The sequence below is a fragment of the Microchirus variegatus genome (genome assembly GCF_963457635.1).
Source record: "Microchirus variegatus genome assembly, chromosome: 14".
Taxonomy (NCBI): Eukaryota; Metazoa; Chordata; class Actinopteri; order Pleuronectiformes; family Soleidae; genus Microchirus; species Microchirus variegatus.
Genome location: NC_139815.1, coordinates 14558963 through 14582567, shown reverse-complemented (window position 1 = coordinate 14582567; position 23605 = coordinate 14558963). Strand labels below are relative to the sequence as shown.

The 23605-nt window shown below is 40.3% G+C and overlaps 1 protein-coding gene across 1 annotated transcript; it reads left to right on the top strand.

Annotated features, from left to right (window-relative positions):
• The first annotated feature begins 390 nt into the window (after positions 1–390).
• slc12a4 (solute carrier family 12 member 4) lies at positions 391–15896 on the top strand. The gene is made up of 24 exons (XM_083901214.1): positions 391–538; positions 7108–7205; positions 7292–7423; positions 7759–7905; positions 8118–8172; positions 8387–8517; positions 8751–8992; positions 9263–9477; positions 9603–9767; positions 9929–10027; positions 10141–10198; positions 10290–10464; positions 10847–10965; positions 11053–11151; positions 11296–11415; positions 11502–11606; positions 12147–12315; positions 12415–12610; positions 13734–13903; positions 13994–14125; positions 14767–14874; positions 14968–15146; positions 15365–15498; positions 15605–15896. Exons 1-24 carry the CDS (start codon positions 403–405, stop codon positions 15694–15696), a joined length of 3276 nt encoding a protein of 1091 aa, XP_083757340.1. The 5' UTR covers positions 391–402; the 3' UTR covers positions 15697–15896.
• The last annotated feature ends 7709 nt before the right edge of the window (positions 15897–23605 follow it).

Here is a 23605-nt window from a genome sequence, read left to right as displayed (position 1 = left end):
GTAAAGTCCCACATACACAGAGGACTGTCTGTCTGTGTGAACCTTGAACAGATGAGGTCTCCTCTGTCAGCTGTCAGGTTACTTTAACACAGACAGCAGGAAAACGGGGCTCATCCTGTACCGTCTCGCCCTCTCACTCTGCATGACTCATTCATGACAAAGCAAAGCTCTGCCCCACAGGTCACTCTCCCAGAGTGCATCCCAGAGAACTCCACACCGACTCTATTCACACTAAAACTCCAGGAGGGGCTGTCCTGTGGGTGGGGAATATGATAATACCCTTCGGAGGAAGTGAGTGCAGTGTGGTGGAATGTAGTTGCCATTTGTGGGAGTTGGGGCTGGCTAACAGTTAGCCTGCTATGTTGAGTGTGAGCTGGAGACGCAGAGGAAAGTGATGAAAACATGCCTCATTTCACAGTGGTACCAGTGAAGGACCAAGCTCAATCCAGCTATGACAGTCTGGAAGGGATTAACTGGGTGGATTACAGGGACACTGGACAGGAGAACCATGAGTATCAAGACACTGTCAGCTCTGATGGTAAGTCCCACAGCTTGGTCTTTATCTCTTAACATGGACACAGAGTGACTGCTTTGGATGTTTCAAAGCTGAAAGAAAAGTCACCATAAGTGATATGAGTTGTATTTAACAGAGCATGGTGACTATTTCCTTTGTCCCCGAGACACTTCTGAACAGCTGGTTGTATGGTTACCATGACAATCCCCGAGAGCCAGAAAGCAGTTTTCCCACAGCAGGCAGGTCTGTTTTTGACAGCTCGCTTTAGGTGAAGTTGCTGATGCATTCTTTCTGTCATTCTGGCGGTTTTACTTTCCCTACCACGGAAAGTTTAAAGTAAACTGTCAGACAAGTGAGTAACAAAGGGAAAGTGGGGGGAAGAAGGAGACAGACTGGGGGTGGGGTTGTATGTTTGAGGGGTACCAGCTAAAAGAAAAGGCCTCAAGTGCTTTGTCACACAAAAGATGGAGCTTCTCTTTGTGCCCGGGGGAGGCTTTCCTTTCATAGGAGCAAATCTATCCCTCCTCACTCCTCTGCTTCTGCTTCTTTCCCAGTGTCACTTTCGCTTGTTTTTCCACTGTATCAACATGGAAAGCAGACAGGAGAAAGAGAAAACACACAGATGGGAAAAATGAGATGAGTTAAGAGTTTGTAGGTGCTGGAGAGGATTATGTGAGGACAGCAGTGATTTGAGTGAGCGCAGAAAGAAAACCGACTTGGGCAAAGTTTTCTTTTTTTCTTTTTTTTCTCTTTTAATAAAAGACTTGGTTAGGCGTGCCCTTCAAAAGAATCACCCACGCTTAACCAGGCACCAGCAGTCCTACACACTGAGTGGCCATTAATTTATTTTTTCTACAGTCTGTCACACAGGGGAATGTCCCTCTGACAGGTTGCTTCCTACAAGGAGCTGGAGCTATGAAAGACTTAAAAGCTGCTTTGTGTAAGGTTATACGGTTATATACATGTTTGTATGAATGCGTCAGTTTGCATAAACAATGTTACACTTTGCTTATGTGCACTGATATCAAAGCGTCTGAGGAATAACGAGAAGGAATCTCAGCATGTTGAATTCTTTCTGGAACACATGGATGTGAACTGCAAAAAACATTCCAGATTAGAGGTAAAAGTAGTGTCGCAGTCATAGCTGAACTTTGCACCATGTCTGTTTAAAAGCTTTTGATGACAGAAGGGGAAAAATCCTGTTGCTTTTCCTCTTGTTTTCCTGCTGTCCAACGCCTGAGACCAACAACAACAACAACAACAACATTAAGCCATTTAACTGTGGACAACTGCAAGAATGAGTAAATGCTGAACATTGTGAGGATGAGGTGGAAAAGGAGGAAGTAAGTGTGACACAAATGACAAGGCTGCACAGAATGTTTCAGAGACTTATGGAAAGAAGACAACAATATCTTCCCGTGTCAGTGTAACCGGCAGCATTTTAGGCATGAACATGTAGAATATTGCCCGACCTTTAGTTTTAACATGTTGGATTCAAGGAGGAAAACAATGTTGGGTGGGAACGCAGTCACAGTGGTTACGATCTAAAAGTGGCTCCATGTATGGGATGACTTTACCATGGGAGTGGTGGGTTTGTCGATGTGGTACATGCTACAGTGTGACGTCTGCAGCACGGAGGAAGTGACACAGAGCAGAGTCTGTTTCAGGCTGTGAACTCAGCTCTGTTCAGCAGCAGCAGACAGGACACTGTGGTCACTGTGGGAGTTCTGCTCTCCCGAAAATACACTGCACCTCTCATTTGACACTTGGCTCACAGTTGTTGCCTTAGAAAGCACAAGTTGAAGGAAATGAACACGTATGGCATTATGTTGCAAGTTGCTACATACGTATCCAATGTCATCTTACAACGATTTCTTGCTTGACCTGTTGATTGTAAAATCCCACAAGTATCGTAGCGTCAGGATTAATTATTAAAACAATTATACAGTACATCACCTGAAATGCTATATTGAAAAGCAAGGTGATCATTTTGTTTTGATCAGGATATATTGATTTGTGGACTCGCCAGAGCACTCCACTGTTTCTACAGTTGGACAAACCAAACAATGGCTTATGGTAGATTCTAGGTTTTCCTACAAACCTGGAAAGAGACACTTTTTAGGGCTGTTTTTAGTAGCTTATCAGTTGGTTGTATTATGCAAACTTCAATTGCTAATTTATCCAACTCATTGTTACCTCTATTACGATTGTCGCAATGCTTTACTGTTTCCGCATCTGACATAATAGCAAGTCATGTCTCTTGCCACCTTGTTTTTGTCTCCACCGGCTGTGATTTAGAAGCGCTTGTGGCTAACTTAGTCTGATATGGTGCTGGGGTTTATTCAAGCTGAAAACAGCTGCTTGCTATAACTGGAAGTGATGTTCATAAGATGAGAGCAGATTGAACGGAAAAAAGTTGGGCCAAAAAAGATATGCACTTAGAGATGCTCAAACACTTTCTATACTTTTCAATTTTCACCTGACAGTGTCCTTATGGTAAAAGTACAACAGGGACTGAAGACCTTACATAAGGAGAGGCTAATTTGGAGAATGCAAAAGAGAACAGTATAACCATTCCTGTCATGCAGTCTAACATACCACATAGATAAAGAGATACACACCGGGATGGGGCAGAAATGTAGAACGTGGTCTGATTGCAACAAACTCGCAGAGTCAAACGTATGCATATCTCTTGACAACTCATTATTTGCAGAAGGTTATTGTTTTTAAATACCACATTTCACTTAAATAGACAACATAATGCAGCTTTTATTCTGTCACAGAAAACACACTGTGTGAAATCATGAACCTAAAATGCGAGTAATTTAGTATGTGTATTGTATTGTGTATTGGTGTGTACAAATTTCTTGGTCGTATTCCGTTCATTCAATTTCTGTAGACCAGGTTGTATTTCAGTTGTAAAGATGATCAAATCATTCCCTTTTCTGATCTGCTCTGTGGACACGAATGGCTCAGTTTTAAAGGTCCAGTGTGTCATTTATGAGGGTTTTTTGGCATCCTACATCTACGGACACAAAATAATACTACCCATTAGTATTGTATTGTATAAGAAGCAAATATAATCTCGTATTATTTTTTGGTTGTACCCTAGCCAAGAGCCTAGCTTCACATAGTCTGCCATTTTTCTACAGTAACCTGAAAGGACACATTTTGATTTGGTTAAAGCATACTCAAACAAAGGAGGTGCGAATGGAGGAGTCTTTTCAGCACACTCACCATTATATATCACAAATTCTTACTGGATTTTTAATACAACACTGTCTAAGTGTTGATTGCGTACCAAAATGATGTATTTGCCTTTTCGTCACCATGGTATGATTACAGCCAGACGAGCGAGTAACTGCTCACCTCCCTGCAACCGATTATGTGCCTTGCTTTTGTGTACAGCGGCATTTTTGCAAACACACAGCTGATAAACAATCCCTCTATATATTCGATACTTTGGTGGTTTGCTCAGTGATAGTTTTAAACCCTTTGACATCCCCATTTAGTTAATTTGTGTCTTTTTTTTTTTTTGAAAGTCTGCTGTACGATCACCTCTTCCCACCCACCTTCACCCCCTGAGGTAATCAGATTGAGCTGCCGTCCTTTTCCCATCATTAGCACGCATCAAGGATAATATGTTTTGCTGCACAGCTCAGCGGGTTCTGTTCTGTTCAGATGCCTCTCTGCATGAGAGACACCCATTACAGCTAACACTGGCCTATTGCTGTAACAGAATTAAAGAGCTTCTTGCCACAGGCCAGGGAGGAGAGAAAAGTGAAGCAGAGGATGTGTCCATGTAGTCTCTTTCACCATCTTTCTCTCTCGTTATCACCTAAAAGCACATCTCCATTATGTGTCCGTGCAAACATAATTAAGTTCCGCACAGACTTTTACACAAACCAGTATAACACTTACAAAGCAGAGCTGTACATCGTCTCTGCCTCAGCATTAAGTCTTAAATGTTTATTAAAGAGGAAGATTTGCAAGAAGGCTTTCTAAAACCTCAAGAGCTTAAAGGACAGCGATATTGTTTTCCGGGGCTTTCAAAATTGCAAACGCATTACTGTGAAGTTTTCTTCGGTGAAATCACTGAACTGATCACGACAGAAACTCTTGCCGGCTTCAAGTATCTCAGCCGAGTACACAACAATCTAGACAAAGTGAACTAAAATTAATGTTAAAAGGTTGTGTAGCTGGAGCTGTTTCCTTTAAGTGTTTTGTACCTTTTCTGATTTATTTGTGTTTGTTTAGTGCTCATAACCTTTGTACCATCTTTTCTAGGAATTGATCTATTTGTAAAAACAGACCACAGTATACTCTAATAACCCTGACGCACAGGCAATGTGTTTGACCTTTTGACTGGTAATTGTCAAGCCAAGCATGTGATTAATTGATCATTTGTTGTCTAAGACGCAATATGCGTGAGGGCTGTTGAAGATGTCATGTTGTCACTGAAAAGGTGAAAGAGCACTCTCAGTGATCATTTCCATACTTCTATAGGTAAAGTCTTTAGAAAGTTAATATATACAATCCCGCTTAAAGGAAAAGCTGTTTGAGCAGGTTACATTTTTAATTCAAAAGTCCAAGCCACTTTCTTCAGACTTTCCTCCAGCGTACAGGAACGCAAAAGAGTGTTGGTTTCACAAGATTTCACGAGCACTGCGCAGTGTCTGTGACTTTCTGTACTTTTTGGTGACGCATATTTTATTTTGAATACTTCTTCAAATGCCAACGTGATAAAGAAAACCAAACAAATACTCTCAAAAGATCACAATGATGAAGTTAACCCAACTGTCCAGTAGAAACAGGGGGCCACCACGGCATCACTTTGCAGCCCTTTCTGGGCTTTCAGTGGTCGTGACAGAAAATGATCTTCCACACTACATTTAAGTTACACCACCCCACTGAAGATGTGTCTTTCTGACAATGGAGGCCATCTTTGATCTTTTGCCTCTGGGTAAGGGCCAGTTTTATGGTGTCATGACTCATGTCAGTACATGTCTGGCCTTTGTCATCTGGCCATTGTCAGACTTCTTTAAAGGCATAAAAAGGCAACATAGTCAAGTTGACAAGTCAAAACCAATAAAATAGTCTATATGAAATACTAAATAAGGTTTTTAACCAATGGATATTTCTTAGGATAAAGATAACAGTAAGAGTTAGATATTGTATAATTGTTTTCATTTTGACTTTTTAAGACATAAAAAATATCAAAGGGCAGACATCAACTGCTTCCAAGAACTTTGCATTGTGGAGACACTTGTCAGTATGTCTGCCGGAAATTGTCGGAAGAAGAGGGAAGAGGAAGGTCTAGTTTTGTCTGTTAATTTCTGCCTGTAAATATCTTAAATACATAATTTTTAATGTGAACTGTATACGATACATATCAAATGCTTTCATTTTGAATATCTGTTATGGCAAAGTTTAGCCCTGAAATATCATTTCAAGCTCCCTGACCCCTACAGAACACATTAGATCAGTCCCATGAGTGAGTGCTCACCCGGGGTGTCCACTTGTCCTGGATAGTAATCGACAACTCCCCAAGCTAGAGCGCACCACACAGAGCTCCCTTGTAGTCTACATGCATCACACAGCTATGACCAGTGAAGTCTGCAGCAGGAGGATACAGAACACAGGTGAGTGGAGACTCACTATCAGCGCACTGGAATACTTTCAACACACGTTCGGAAATATTTTGTCTTTCATGGCCACTTAGTTAGTTGGCAGACTCTAGTGTAGTAGGATTAATTTGTCTTTTAAACGGTTAAATTGTACATGCTCCAATAAACCAAAGTTAGGTAATTTCAAGGTAATTGCATTTGTGTATGCCTACGAGCCTGAATACGCATCTGTGTGTTTCTGCAATCCGTTCACCGGGCACTGTTCTCATCTCTGCTTGATTGATTCTATTCTCAAAAGCAAAAAGTTAATGGGAGTAAAATCTAATTACAGCCCTGTTTATCACCTGGACCCCATTCTGCGCTGTTTTTGGCCTTACATACCAGCTCCGCTGTATTAATTGTGTTTTACTGTGTTAGTTTATAATTAATTGTGACAAGTAAAAGCTGATTGAATATTGAATTGGATTGCATCCGAGTTTGTGTAGAAAATTGCCTTTTTTTCTGTCTGGTTTGTTGATGAATTACTGCAAAGGAAATGTTTTTCCTAATAGATTTTTTTTTCATATGAAAGCCACACATGTATTGTTAATTAGATTTTTATGTAGAATGTATGCATATTAATGTAATAATGTTTCCCAATACGTTATCCTACTTTGTGTTTAATGCATTTTTGAACAATGTGTCCTTGCAGTTATTTCCCTAAAAACTCTGTCACCTGTCTGGTACAAGATACAAAGAAGTGCAGTAGTTATTGCCGAAATCATTGTCAGTCGGCAGTTGTTTGTTTAATTCATGATTACAGAAAGTCGGATAAGATAACGTTCCTGAATCAGCTCTAACTGATTGATTTATTGGCTACACTGTTCAGTCATGAATTTCTGGTTGTGAGCATAATTGTGCTGCACAAGGTGCCTGTGTATTAACTGAGAGGATAATTTATATTTGTGTTTTTCCTCTCTCCACTAGGACATGGAAATCACAGTGAGAATAGGCCATTTCTCAACAATGCTGACGCTGCTGGCAAGAAGAGTGACTTCTATGACAGGAACCTGGCATTGTTTGAGGTCTGCTACTTTTGCTCTCCATGATTTCTGCCCGATTACTAACTGCAGTTAGATTGACGTCTAAAACCTGCCGTCTCTTCCTTCAGGAAGAACTGGACAGCCGACCGAAGGTCTCGTCCTTTCTTAGCCGCTTGGTCAACTACACCAACATCACCCAGGGAGCAAAGGAACATGAGGAGGAGGAGAGCACTGAGGCTTCACACAGGGAGACCCCCAAGGTCAGGTGTCTGGGCACAACAGAGGAACATTATGTGTTTTTGGATTTAGCCACAGTATAATCCACATCTAGCCTCTCTCATTCGCCTTGCTATCCAAGTTCTAGTTGTGTATTAAGTCTTGCTGATTGATTGCTTTTGGCTTTACACACTGTGCAGTCACACTGTGCCCATGTGAGACCTGGATACATGCAAAGAGCCAGATAACATGATTGAATGACCTTTAAAAAGTACATCAGTCAATGTTAATGATCAATACGTTTGTTTCAGGAAATGCCGTGCTCAATACTCTCCTCTCTCTGTGTGCACCATCCCACCCCCACCCCTTTCCCCATTAGTCACCCAACATGGGCACTCTGATGGGAGTCTACTTACCGTGTCTCCAGAACATCTTCGGCGTCATTCTTTTCCTCCGACTGACATGGATTGTTGGGATGGCTGGCATCATGCAGTCCCTGCTGATTGTTCTCATGTGCTGCTCTTGTGTTAGTATGCACACACACACACATTCCACCACCAACATTATGGGACATGAATGAGTGATCCCCCCCCCCCCCCCCCCCGCATGCCTTTATCACCCACACTTAAGGCTGTGCTGAATGTGAATCAATATTTTCGCAGATATTGGCTCTGTTTCAGCTGATGGTTTGTGTCATTTTCCCTTATTAGTTATATTTAATTTTCTTTTCCTTTGCAGACAATGCTCACTGCCATATCAATGAGTGCCATTGCTACTAATGGCGTTGTCCCAGGTAATTCTTCATACATTTATCCTGCACCTTTGTTTCATTAGTTTATGAACGTAGTTATAAATATATACAACTGACTTTGTAAAACTTCTTGTAATAGTTTCTATTACCGAGTTATCCACATGGGGGCAGCAGAAGCCTTCAAATGAATCAAACATACAATTTGAGATTATTTCCAGGGGCTGTTTGTGTGTAACAGTGTTTTTGTCTTTTGTAGCTGGAGGGGCATATTTCATGATTTCACGCTCCCTTGGCCCAGAATTTGGAGGAGCTGTAGGACTCTGCTTCTATTTAGGAACCACCTTCGCTTCTGCCATGTACATTCTTGGTGCCATTGAAATCCTTCTGGTCAGTTTGTCGAAGTATTATTTTGCAATGCCCTTTGAGGCCACATTTCATTGTGTCTGAGCTACATTTCTGAGGAACTGGTTAAGTTTAGGGCTAAGATTTGAATTGTGGTAAAGTTATTAGGCACTGATTGAGGTCAGGGGTAACACCTTATTTCGGGTGTCCAAATGAATTGACGTCCATGTCCTCAGAAGAATAGCTGCATAAACATGTTGTCTTTTTTTACATTTCAGAAATATCTGGTCCCTCAGGCAGCCATCTTTCATGCCACAGACACAATCGGGAGTGACATTGCCATGCTGAACAATATGCGTGTGTATGGTACTCTCTGCCTCACACTGATGGCTGTGGTGGTTTTTGTTGGAGTCAAATATGTCAACAAGCTGGCCTCTCTTTTCTTGGCATGCGTCATTATCTCGATTGTCTCTATCTACATTGGGGCAATCAAGTCTGTGGCTCATCAGCCAGAATTCCCGTAAGTCTGCAGGGGGGGGGGGGGGGGGGGGCGTTTTCTGTGTGTTTTGAGTATTGCAGTTCATGGTGACCTTAATATAGACTAACTGATTTAAATGGTGGCAAGGGCTGACATATTTGTAGCACATATTTGAGATATAAATGTATCTGTGTCAAATGCTAATGTGTTTTCTTTTAATCAAAAGTCTGTTCTATGTGTAATAAGGAGATAGTGATAAAGACATAATGATTAACATGGTAATAATGTCAACTTTTGTCATTATTGCTGTAGGATCTGCATGGTAGGCAACAGGACTTTGGTGAGAGATCTCTTTGACGTGTGCGCTAAGACTGTGATGGAGGGAAACATCACTGTGCCCAGTCAGCTGTGGAACAGGTTCTGCCTGCCAGGGAACATGAGCAGCGCTCAGTGCGATGAGTTTTTCCTCCAAAATAATGTGACAGAGATACAAGCCATCCCTGGTCTGGGTAGTGGGATTATGAGAGGTAAATCAACTTTTAATTGATTGACTGGGTAGAATTTAGTTGGAAACTCTGAATTACTTACTTATTATTAAAAATATTATATGAATTATTATGAGGTCTAATTACAGTATGTGTTTTCCTGATAGAAAACATGTGGGGCAACTACCTGCAGAAAGGAGAGATCCTGCAAAAAGCAGGGCTGCCATCAGTAAATGTCCATGGCACCATGGAAAACTTTGGCATGTACGTGTCAGCTGACATCGCGACATCCTTCACCCTTCTGGTGGGGATCTTCTTCCCATCTTCCACAGGTATATCACCAAATATAATCATCAAAATCCAGGCAACCCTGCTTCATCAACTAAGTATCTTCTGTCTCTGAGACAAGCTAATCACAAAATATTTCTTGGGGTACTTCAAAACTCACACTAATTAAATACTAATTGTATTTATTGTCTTTATTTTCTCTTAGGTATCATGGCAGGCTCCAACAGATCTGGTGATCTCCGCGATGCTCAGAAGTCCATTCCTGTGGGAACTATTTTAGCCATAACCACAACTTCTCTTGTTTGTATCCTTATTTCAGGATCATCTCACAAACAGTCCCAGAACCCTTTTTTCCATGTTTCACAAATGAAAACAGATTTGATGTTTGACATTTACATTTCCTTGACATTTATTCAGATTTCAGTTCTGTCGTCCTGTTTGGGTCTTGTATTGAGGGCGTGGTTCTCCGAGACAAGTGAGTGTCATTTGTGTCTCATTGCATGTAGCTCCCTTTATCAAACCACTCAAGTCAATAGCTAAATAACCCTGGACATGAATACTTCCAGGTTTGGTGACACCGTCAGCAAGAACTTGGTAGTGGGGACTCTCTCATGGCCATCGCCGTGGGTTATTGTCATTGGCTCCTTCTTCTCTACAGTTGGAGCAGGCCTACAGTCACTTACTGGAGCGCCCCGACTTCTACAGGCTGTTGCCAAAGACAACATCATTCCTTTCCTCAGGGTGAGGCAACACAACACACGTGGTTGATCATACACTAAACATACAGTTGACATTCTGAAACCGTGAGACTTGCTCCGGGACAGAAATAGGCTGCAGACCATAAAGTAGGGTATTTTTAAAGCATGTAATAATTTAAATATATTAAGGATGACCCCTGTTGACTACATCTAGTGTACTCCCTGTGCTGGTCCTTAGCCGGGGTAAATGGGAGAGTTATGTCGGGAAGAGCATCCGACTCTAATTCTAATGTGCATCTAATCATCTGCAGTGGCAACCCCATGAGAGAGAGAAAATATATCATATATTATACATATATATATATATATATATATCCAAGTTAATTTGGATATGATATGTGAAGCTTTTGAGTCTTGTTTTTCAGGTTTTTGGACATGGAAAAGCCAATGGTGAGCCTACATGGGCGCTGCTGCTGACTGGTCTTATTGCAGAGCTGGGCATCCTTATCGCCTCACTGGATATGGTTGCTCCTATTCTTTCTATGTAAGCTCAGACACATTCACATGAATTGTACCATTCCCATTCACGATGAATGTCTACCTAACAATTGTAATTCAATTTATTCATCAGGTTCTTCTTGATGTGCTATCTCTTCGTGAACTTAGCATGTGCAGTTCAGACTCTTTTACGCACGCCAAACTGGAGGCCAAGGTTTAAATATTACCATTGGTGAGTGCTAGTGACCAACAAATTCAGTTCAATTTGTCACATACACAGTCATTCATACACACAGAGACTTAAATCGCTATACTGGACACTTTAAAAGAAAAAAAAATATGGCTGTTGACATGCAAATTGTAATGTGATTCACAGGGCTTTATCTTTCCTTGGCATGAGTATGTGTCTGGCTCTTATGTTCATCTCCTCCTGGTATTACGCTATCGTGGCCATGGGTATCGCTGGGATGATCTACAAATACATTGAGTACCAGGGGTAAGTCGGGAGTTAAATAATGTTTTGAACTTACATTTTGCATTTTGAATATGGAATTGTCTTCTTTTAATCACAAATAAAAACAGAGCAGAGAAGGAGTGGGGAGATGGGATAAGAGGATTGTCCCTCAGTGCTGCACGCTACGCCCTCCTAAGATTAGAGATCGGACCCCCTCACACCAAGAACTGGAGGTACTGTAGAGCTGCACTTTCAGGAGATGCTTTGAATGTTTCCTCACAACTATGCAACATAGCATTTGGTTGGGTCAGTTTCATACAAGAAAGTATACTTTTTTGCCTCACCTGTAAAAATGCTGACATAAAGCAAACATTTCTATAGATATTATGGTCAAAGGAAGTTTAACCCCCGATATGCAAATCCAGTATCTATTACTAAGTCAACTTTTGCTGTTGTTCATACCGTACACTATTTATATATTGTAAGCAATTACTTAATCATTCAAAGAGTAAAAAATGCAGAGAAGTCACTGGGATATTTATGAAAGACAAATGAAACGTGTGTGTTTAATAAGTAATATCTAAAAAACATCACGATTTTATTAATTTGCCATATTTACCTTGAGTGAATTTAATGGATGTAAACACAGATGGAAAAAGAAGAACACGCATGGGTCTGTGCTTTCTTAACAGCATCAAAAGGAAAGAAAACTTCTATATTTGAGTGACAGTTTTTGAGCCATTGTTAAATGTTTTCTGTTTGTGACCAAATAGACCACAGCTGCTGGTGCTGCTGAAGCTGGATGAGGACCTCCATGTAAAATACCCCCGGCTGCTCACTTTTGCTTCACAGCTGAAGGCGGGAAAGGGTCTTACCATTGTGGGCTCTGTCATTCAGGGCAACTTCCTGGACAGCTTTGGGGAGATGCAGGCAGCTGAACAGGTACATACTCGACATTATTCTTTGTGTTTTGCAGCCACTTGTTATTTAAAGTAAGAACACCTTTCTTAAAAGTTCAACATAACCACCTTTTTCTTCCAGGCCATCAAGAACATGATGGAAATAGAACGGGTAAAGGGTTTCTGTCAGGTCATGGTGGCATCTAAGGTGCATGAGGGCATCGTCCATTTAAACCAATCCTGTGGTCTAGGAGGCATGAAGCACAATACTGTGTTAATGGGCTGGCCGTATGGCTGGAGACAGAGTGAGGACCCTCGTGCCTGGAGGACTTTCATCAGTAAGTCCCACTCACTGCCGCCCCAAAATGGTAATGTGCGGAATAGATACCTCATTATTGATAGCGACCATATGACTAAATATACTTCTGGGATGATGAAATAAATTACATAAATTAACTTTATTCATTAACACTGGCACTTTATTAATTTCGTACTCAAACTTGCAATTTTGACTGATTAAGCATGTTCACACTGGCAAATATGGCACCATGAAATGTGTGAGACTTCCCTCTTTGGAAATCAGAAGTCAATTTTGCTCTCCCAGTTCCCTTTTTCCTGAAGTGATTTTCAAGGACATTAAACATTACATCTAATACAAAACCAGCTTAATCACCGCTCCAACATTTACCGCCTGATTCTGTACATTTTAATAAGATTTTCATTTCAAGATCATAAAAGTCCTCTTTATTAAGTGACGACTAACTTGCCAAACAAAAGTGTATCACAGAACCTTTCTGCAGTAATCCAAACACCATCCAGTATGAATTAAAGTGCATGCAAAACAAGAGATTTTCCTCTTCAGACATTAAATACGTTAGAAAAGTGGCTGACAACATAGTTGTAGTAGAGTAAAGAATTATGGAGTAAAGACCTCTTCAGGTCTTCAAGTTGTCTGTTCCGGATTTTAGGTGCGTCTTAAAAAGGTATGGCATAAATCCTCCTAACTGCAACCGCTCCTAGACTATTGCCTTTGGTTTTCTGTAGCTGAGATGTCTTTGTCCTGCAAAGCCGATTTCCCTGGATGCAAAACCTCTGTTTTGCTACTTTATGTAAAATTCCAAAAGATGAGCAAATGTAGCATAGAAGAACAGAAAGAACAGTTTCCTGCTGTTTACTTTACACATGGGGACCAAAGCAGGTGGATGTCGCATTGCTTTGTGTGTTTGATGATTTGATACCAGTGCATTTACATTTATATTCTGTACAAATACTGACGGAACACTGACGATCACCTGCTTTGGTCCCCACCAAAGCTTGCCCCCAGTGTCTCAGAGCAGAGACTGCTGCTGAATTTTACATGATAATTTTAATTACTTTTTTGCCATTAAAGTGTATCTGATTAGAGACACAGCATACATCTATACAGTACAATTTACAACCTATATATTGACCTCCCTGCAGACACAGTCCGCTGCACCACAGCCGCCCACCTGGCCCTGATGGTGCCCAAAAATGTGTCCCTCTACCCGAGCAACCATGAACGCTTCACAGATGGCACCATTGATGTGTGGTGGATCGTCCACGATGGAGGGATGCTGATGCTTTTGCCTTTCCTGCTCAAACAACACAAGGTGAGATCAAAGCATTAACTATAAGGTAAATGTAAACCAGTTTGGTTAAATGTTCATGCATTTTCATTAAATGAAACTTTTGTATTTTAGGTGTGGAAGAAATGTAAGATGCGCATATTCACTGTGGCCCAGATGGACGACAACAGTATCCAGATGAAAAAGGACTTGGCCTTGTTCCTCTATCAGCTGAGAATAGAGGCTGAGGTGGAGGTGGTGGAGATGGTGAGACTTTCCCTTAGTAACAACTGATTCCAGAAAAAGGTTATTTTATTTTATTTAACCGGGATGATCCCATTGAGATTGCAATAAACAAAGACAACTCGTCTAAATTACAGTAAGAAAATAACATATTAGAAAACCTAATGACAGAAACCTAAAAGCAGTGATAGACCAATGATTTCCATTCTAAGTCCTTCAGAATTCATTTAAAATGATCCAGGAAAAGGAGATTTTGGAGTTTGAGGGTGTTCTGTAGATTGCTCCAGTCTGAAGGAGCATTATTTTTTTTTTTTTTATTGAAGAGTGTGCAAAATCCTGGGAGCGCAGTTTGGACCAATGAGACCTTCTTTCCAGAGAATCCAACCTGAGAATAAAGTTCACATTGATGAGACAGAACTTTACAGTTTGTGATGAAGCGAAGGGAGGCATGGCGGCATTTGATACAATAATTACAAAAATGACAACTAAAACCAGATATCAGTAAACTGATACAGGAAACGTTTTCCACAGTTTTCTACAGAATACCACAAATATGCCTGGTTTAAAAAAAAAAGTTTGGGGTTTTAAAATTTCACTGTCCACATCTAGAAATAAATTTCGGACACAATAATAATAAAATTAAAATGTTGTAAATATGATTTCAGTGTGACAGTGACATCTCAGCGTACACCTATGAGCGAACTTTAATGATGGAGCAGAGGTCCCAGATGTTGATGCAAATGAGGCTGTCCAGTGCGGAAAGAAAAAGAGAGGTAGTTGTTTTTATTTATTTTAATTTATTTTGAAGTAATAGTGTTTGTTTCATGCAGACAACCAATCCACATTGTTTCCCATGATCCCTGCAGGCCCAGCTGGTTAAGGACAAACATTCTATGGGGAGTCTGTACTCGGTGGCGGAGGAGGAGGTAGTGGAGGCTTCTCCACAGAAGGATCAGATGACATGGACAAGAGAGAAGTGGGAAGCAGAGAGGAGGAACAAGAACGCTGCACCTCAGAACTTCAAAGAACTCATGAGCCTCAGGCCGTGAGTCGAATACTAAACCTTTGACTTTATTTTTCCCGTTCCCTGGGTGCATGTTTCACAAACTGCAAGCTTGATTTAAATACTCTCTTACTTGCACCAAGTCCATGTTTCTCTGCCCTGTTCTTCTTATTCTTCTACAGGGTTTAATGGCAGCTTGCATCCATGATGTTGCATTACTACCATATGTTGCTCTGTCTCTTCCTCTTGCTGCACTTTAGGGATCAGTCCAATGTGCGACGGATGCATACAGCTGTGAAGCTGAACGAGGCCATAGTTAACAGGTCCCATGATGCTCGGTTGGTGCTGCTCAACATGCCAGGACCGCCGCGAAACACAGACGGCGATGAGAACTGTATCCTTTGCCAGTGTGCTCTGATTTGTATTGTGTCGTTTCGTGGAAGATGGAGTGCTACAGCACTTTTTGTGGCGCTGATTGCTTTCTTAACAGTTATCCTCAGATATGGAGTTTTTGGAGGTTTTGACCGAAGGCTTGGAAAGAGTGCTGCTGGTGAGGGGTGGTGGTCGAGAGGTCATCACTATCTACTCATGACCAACGAGCAGAATGTTTTCCACCTTTGGACACAAGATAGGTCCTGCTCTGCTGCCACAAATGTTATTCTAAGCAAATATTTTGGAAGTATAAGCTTTTGAGAACAAATTAAGTTTATTCTATTCTTGTAGAATATTGGGACACTTTAGTGTACATATGTCTAATATGCCCACGGCTTAGCCATTCTTCGCATAGAAAAGATGTTATTTTTTTCTCTTTCAGAAAAATCAGTATTTTTGTCTGACATAAAGTTTAGGTTCATATTTTTACATATTTATTGGTAGAAAATTACCTCATCATAATGTGGAGGGGGGGGGGCAATCTATATTTAATGGTTTAGCAGACAGTTCTGAGAAGTGCCCTGTTTTTTGTAACAGTTTTATAGTGTTTTTATTCTAAAACTGCCTCTTGGTTACTTTGGAAGCACGTCTATTTATTTATTTATTTTTTCAACAACTCCCTACACAGAGGTAACACAAAATATCACTTTAAATATTAATAATAACGACAGTACATTTGTAAATATGGAAGCCCGAGATCGTGAGCAAGCTTAGAATTTGTGATAGGTTTTTAGTTTTGGAGGGATTTTTTCCATTCCATGCAGCCACCACCCTTTGGGCGGAGACATAAGAACTGTGTGCTTTACAAGCGAGGCAGCAGGCAAATGCAGGGCAAAGCTAGACGTGCCGAGTCTGCCGACACTTGGGGCTTTCGATGTTGAATCGCACAGTGCTGGCAAAGAAGGAACCGGAGCTGCTGCAGGAGATGAAGCAATAAAAGTTAGATATACAGTAGTTGGGGCTCACCTCATGCACATAATTGGCTCTGGAGCCAAACTCCTGGAGAGGGATTGGACTTCCTCCCCATTCCAGAGTTATCAGAGTGAAAGATGCCAGTGGGTGTGTAGGCACTGTGTAAGGTTGCATCCATGTGACTTAATATCAGTAATTGTACTTTTTATTCAGTCACACAGATGTAAACAGCATAAGTAAGTAAGTCAAACAGTTACAGACAGCAGTGACTGCAGTGAGAAGGAACAAACAAACAGAAACAAAGTTTTGCTTTTACTTGCTTATCCACCACGATGCCCTTCTATACATACAAAGAAATCAAATTTACATACGCACATATCCATGCACTGTATGTACACATATATATACAGAATATAGGCATGTGCAAATGCACATAATGCATGCCATTATTTTTGAAAAAATCAAAAATGTGAGCTATACGTTCTGAAATTTATATTTGTACTATTTCATACTGTAACTCCAACAACTGAAATACATCTGCTTTATGTGGCCTTTTGTACAATAAAGTTTAAATAAATCCCTGAAATCGTATGTGCTTCCCTGTCTTGAGAAGAGCTTTTGTTAAGTATTTGTAAGTGATTTATTATTAGTTTAGATCCTATTTTCGGCCAAGGACAGGATCTTAAGGTGTAGCCAGAGGAGGAGGTTGTCCATGCTTGGGAATCTTAAAAATGCATCTTTGGCTTTTGCAGATACAGGTGTTTCTGTTGGCCTCCAACACACACTGGGGTGGTTTGCAGCTAAGTGTGAAGTCGAAATGAGAGTCCAGCAGCCCAAGTCTGAGGGTTCATGTCCGAAAAGGGTGAATTGTAACCTCTAGGTTGGGAATGAGTTGCTGGCCCCTAAATGAAGCAAATACCTCAGGGTCTTTATCGGGAGTTACTAAAAGATTGAGTGTGTGGGATCAGTAGGTGACTTTGTGCTGAGTCAGCAGTAATGCCAGCATTGTACCAGACTGTTGTGTTGAAGAGGGAGCTAAGCCAGAAAGCAAAGCTCTTCATTTATCAGTCGATAGATGTACCAACCCTCCCCTATGGTAGTCACCAAAAGAATGAGATCATGGTAACAAGTCGCCGGATTGAGTTTTCTCTGCAGGAAAGCTGGGCTCAGCCTGAGCATTGTGAGGGTGAGGATTTACGGGAGGAGTTCACAGTTGAACTGCTGCTCCTTTGTGTTGGTAAGGATATAGCTATGATGGTTCAGGTCAGAATAACTTCCACATGAGGTCTTCCAAGCATGTCAAACTGGGAGGAGATCTCAACTGGAGGATTATACAATATATCGATAGACTGTATATAAAAATGGATGTAGTCTTCCAGTTTGAAAGGTGAAGACCATGAAATACGACCACCAGGGGGCATCTCTGCTGTTGCAAATAGGACTCAATTTAAATGGAGGTTGATGGGAAAATCAACCTACTTCAAGCATGAGTTATAACAGTAAAGATGTTCCTATGGAGTAAATGGTATCTTGCAGTTAGTTGAATCACAAATCTCTTGGAGCTTAAAAACAGGACTTTGTTGTGCAACCAAAAGACTACATCAGACTACATCATTTTTATATGTATATAAGCATATCTCATCTGGCCTGGGATTGCCTTGAGCCCCATCAGAAGGTGCTGTGGCAGGGAAAGAGAAGTCTGTAAAACCCTGATTAGCATGTTGTTCCTGTGACCCAATCTTGGATAAGAAAGATAAGAAAACGATGAAGTTAATCGACAGATATTAGTTTTCTTGCTAAGGAAGAACAATGAATACAGATGAACTTTGAACTGTCACATTTGTACATGTTTCTTTTTCTACTGTAAACATTATCTGCAAAAAAAAAAAACCTATACAATTAAGTTATAGCCCTCAGTATTTTAGAATGCTACGATAACAAGTGCAATTCATGAAAACATGCAAAGCCATCATCATCTGAATAAATAAGACGTTTTATGTATTAATTTTTCAGAACGAAATTGTCCCATGTGGTAATCGCACATTCTCATATATACATCATATATACTGTATATGACAAAACGGCTTACATCGGCAGTGCTTATGTGAAGTTTTTTTTTTTACAGCAATGGTGCAAGTACATTATAGCTTTTACGGTTATCTGAAAATCATGCAGATGATGTAGATACTAATAATAAATCAAAATGGCCTCATCAAATTCCTATCAACATTGTTGTCCGAATGGTGTTGATCCTGAATCCCGACAAAGCAGCGTTTCACACTCTTCGTTAAAGGTCTGGTTTCGATTATTTCTTATTATGTGCATTGAAATAGCCCACATGAAAATTCAGCGTGGACTTCCACGGTATCTGATCATGCTGTAATTGAATGAACGTCTGTTCATTAGATACATCTGATGTACTATTTTTTAAAGCCTTTCACACAATACCACTGATTTATTTGATGTAATGATAATGCGACATTGCCATTTAACTGCACTTTTATGCCTCATTTCCACAGAAAGGCTGAAAATGCTCATTCAATTATTCATTTGAACTTGGAAGGTCAACAAGGCTGCTTAATCAGCAGCTTGTAATGAATGTTTATGTTGGAAAAAAACCAGTCTAAATAAAGGTGATTTATGGAGTATTATTAAACACAAGTATTTGACAGATATCCTTTACCAACCTATCACTTTCTACAGCTTAAACACTCTTGACACGAGGCATGCCGAGCAAGCATCACTTTCATGTACCTAGTACCTGCCCTTCATTTATAAAGCAGAGCAATTATCTTACATCAAATGTATTAATCTTCCAGCTCACATAACCCACCTGTTTAAAACTGATTGTCTCTGCATGGAGCAGGGGGGGGGGAATGTTCCAATGCCAACCTTTCTCCAGTAAATCTACTGCAGCCGTCCTATTGTTGTGCCTGTTAGCAGTAAAACCATTATTGATTTGACCATTTTTTTCAGTCTGTTGACAACTGAGGCATCCACATTGTTGACAAGAGGACGGGGAAAAAGTAGATAATTCACATCGTTCATGAACAGTCTGTTAAATAACTCGTCTGGAGAATAGAAGAGAATGAACGCTACCGGCACTAGATCATGTGTCTGTGTCGGTTGTGTCTCCGATAACAACTATCCATCCCGGTCGTAAAACACAGAGCAGCATGAAAACAACGACACCGCTTGAGATTTCTTTGTTATGCAAACTGTAATTCCCTTTTATACGTGAATATTTCTTATCTCCCACAGATTCATAGTCCCCATGGATTCCTACAGTCTTTTCACTATGCAATATAGCACGCGTATGTCCTCGAGGCCAAAAAACATGTTTTGCGAAGACATCGTGACCTTGATCTCTGATGAGATCTTGAGGTGACACATTCACGAGAGCAAAACAAATGTGCGCGAGGTCACAGCAACCTTTGATCACCAAATCGAATCAGCACATCTTTGAGTCCGAGCAAATGTCTGTGCCCAAATTGAAAGGATTTCCCATAATGCTCCTGAGATACCATCCTCCCGTAAGGACGGACGAACTGAGGCACACAGGCGTTTCATAGTACACTCTTAGAAATAAGGGTTCCAAACGTGTTCTTCTACAAGGGAACCTTTATAAAAAGGTTCTACCTGGAGCCAAAAAGGGTTCTCCTATGAGGACAAGCCGAAGAACCTTATATGGTTCTACTTAGCACTTTTATTTCTAAGAGTGTATATCCTCCATGATTGCAGCAACCATATATGCTTCACATACATACAGTATTTCTTCCCCAGTCACTTACATACTGCGAAAAACTATTCAATAACTTGTGTTGGATATCACGACACACTGGAGAAAATACAAAATCCATAGAACATTTACTGCATTCATTTATTATAGTTTATTTTGAGGTCAGCTTTCTACTGGGTACAGGCTGTCCAATATTAATCTATTTGGTTAGGTGACAATTTATGTTTTGCCTCTAGCATATGAAAATAATGCATTCATTTTGAAGACATTTAATGAGTCAAAGCTGTTCAGTGAAGCGTCTGCCATTCTCGTTGACGCTCTGTATTTTGGGTTAGACAGAAAACTGCTTTATCTAATTTGTTATAATTGATTGATGTTTAAGTTGTTTTTTTTCTTTCTTTTTGAAGCCGGTTATCAGATAACAACCAGCAGCATTACTTTAGTCTGAATATATCTCTTAAAATGCCATTAGTCTGTGTCCTTTAAGCTTTTGTCAGCACTTTGTCTCTTCATCTTGCTCACATGCGATTAGAGCATATGATTAGACAAGCTGTACTTATCTTCCTAAGTGTCTTTTTTTTTTAACAATACAATAAATCATTTATCCAACTCAACAAATTAAGTTTCATCCTGGGGTTACAAGGAATTAATAAAGTTACTTCACTGGCTTTGGACCAAACATGGCCAATATGCTTGCGCTGCACATCTTGAAGTGCATTTTGTTGTAAAATTGTTTATCTTCGTTGTTTATGCCTTTTATGTCATTTTTCTGTTACAAAGAAGTGAGGGTTGATTGTGGTCAATCTAGCAAACTCATTTCCTGCAGGGACAAGGCTAACTTCTTCATTGTAGCTCGTGAGGCATCTACACTTTTAGAAATAAAAGTGCTATAAGTAGAACCATATAAGGTGTTACCAAGATCCCCTTTAAAACCCTTTATTCAGGAGGGGGTTTTCAGAAGCAAATGGTTCCAGGTAGAACCTCAGCCCTTTTAGAAGGACCCTTTTGGAACCCTTATCTCTAAGAGTGTAGGAGAATAAAAAGTCAGCAATGAGACATAAACTTGCGTAACTATTTCCTTTGGATTAGTGAGAGAAGTCTCAGTGATGCATTTTTGATCCTGCCGACACACACAGGCACACAACTTACTAACTAACTGACAAAGCATATGAATAAATAAATAAATAAATAAAACTGTGATTCCTTTGTATACATTCAGTGTCAGCGTTTGAGATTCAGAGAACCGCTCAAAAATCCCCCCAATTAGACTGTGACTAACATTTCCAAATAGCAATCCAGCTTTTGACTACTTTGGGCAATACGAGTGTGTTAAGTGGAAGAGAAGGTATCTTAATGGTTTCTAAGGAGTAGTGGTGGGAAGGATGAATGCATTAACCGATAATGTGTTTGCGATAATAGTTTTTCCAAGAGTAGTACTTTGGTTTGTTTTGGAGAAAAGCTTGAGCCTGTGGTGAGTAAAAAGCTCTCTGTAGTGCATTGCAACAAACCATTAAAACCCGCCTGCGAAGCAAACAGCATGGTTGCCATGCAGCCGATGGTGTATCTTCACATCTGCTGTGCTAGTACTGTTACTTTTGCGTGCTACACAGAAAGTATCCTTGCAAATATGTAAAAGATCGATGATGATCACTGATCACTGCGGAAAAACAACAATAACAGATTATTTCACTTTGCTTTAAACTGTAGATTACAAGATGGTGGCGTGAATAATTGTAGAGGTCCACATCACAAACGATAAACTTGCGTGGCCTTGGTGTTTTCCGGGAGTGTGAATGAGTCCGGTGTTGATGGGGAGCATCGGGGTGCCACACATGAATTTCAATTAATTTCATTGGGAAGATGCAAAGCCTGATTCTGTGGTCCACCCACTGAGATTTGGCCTTGTAGTCTGTAATGAGGAGAGCGATTCGGCTGCGACTGGAGCTCCCCACTGCGTCAATGGAGTAATCACAACTGTGTTGATATTACTCTGCCCATCCTCCCACTGCGTGGAGTGGACCCCCAGCTGCCACTGTTTGAATTCAAATTAACCAAATCATTTAGTCATATTGCCGACCTTGGCTTGGATTGTGACAAGCAACACAAGTGATAAAAAATAAAAAAAAGACTCACGTTAAACTGAGTCATTACTGAATTCTCATTATTTGTGTAGCTGGCGGATTCACTTGTTTTTTTTGTTTTGTTTTTTTTAAATAACAGGGTCTCCACTAAACTGCTTTAGAAAATTTGTTTTTTTTTTATTTAAAAATGAAACAGTGGAAAGACCGCAGGAGAAACCCTTTGAAAGAAAGGATAACATCATTAGAATTGCCACTGGCTCAGGTGATTTTGTTGCCACAGCTACTATAGACTTTTAATCATTGTGCGTTTATTTAATAGTTTCCAAAAAGGAGAAACAGACAAAGTAGAACAGCCTGTTCATCAGACATGCTTTTAATTTAAATGCTGAGTTGGGACTCAAATCAACAACCTTCTTGCTGTAAAGCTAAAGGACTAGCCACCTGCTAATTTGCAGTCAAAGTTATCTTAAAGGCACCATATGTAAGAATGTGGCCAAAAACGGTTACTACACTCAAATGCAAAATATGGCGGCGAGTCGTATCCGCCTCCCCTTCCAGACTCGAGGTTGCCAGAGCGGTTGGCGTATCCTCCATCAGCAACGAGTGACTATGGCGAGCGTTTTATCATAAATGAGTGGCTCTAAGACCCACAATTCTGTTCTCTCAGTAAAGATCATGATGTATTATAATGTATGGTAACGTTAGCTGTTGACTAGGGATGGACATATCAGATGCAATAACGTTATGCATGATATTTAACAGAACCTTCATTTTTGCCTCCCCCTTTTAAAACGTTATATAGTCTATGGCGATATACATGCAAAGACCTAAAGAAGACTTGAATTTGGTATCACCATCAAATTTGAATCAATTTCCCGGGCCATGAAGTACATCCCCAGGACATTTTTTATTACCATTACCATTTTTAAAACATGACCTCCATAGCAGAGGTAGATGTTCTGACTATGACAAGGACATTTATGGGCAGATTTAACTCACTAAGCTGCAAGAGTCTGCCTTTTAATTTAATACACTTTAAAACATCAGGATATTCTGTTCATTTAACAGTAAACAATGACATGCATCAAATATAGAATGTTAATTTTAGTCACCATGGCTACAGGTGAGGACTATATATTCAGTGCAATCTAAACAACAGAGCTGTGCCGTTACCTGTGTAACTGACTCATAATACAATTTTCTGATACATCAAATGACAATTGTTTATCATGATGTGCAGCAGCATCTGTTTATTTTTTGGGGGGGGATTATTTTCTGAGTGATATTAGATTGTGTCAGGCCTGGCTTTTTTCTACCCGCAGCATTGATTTGCTTCC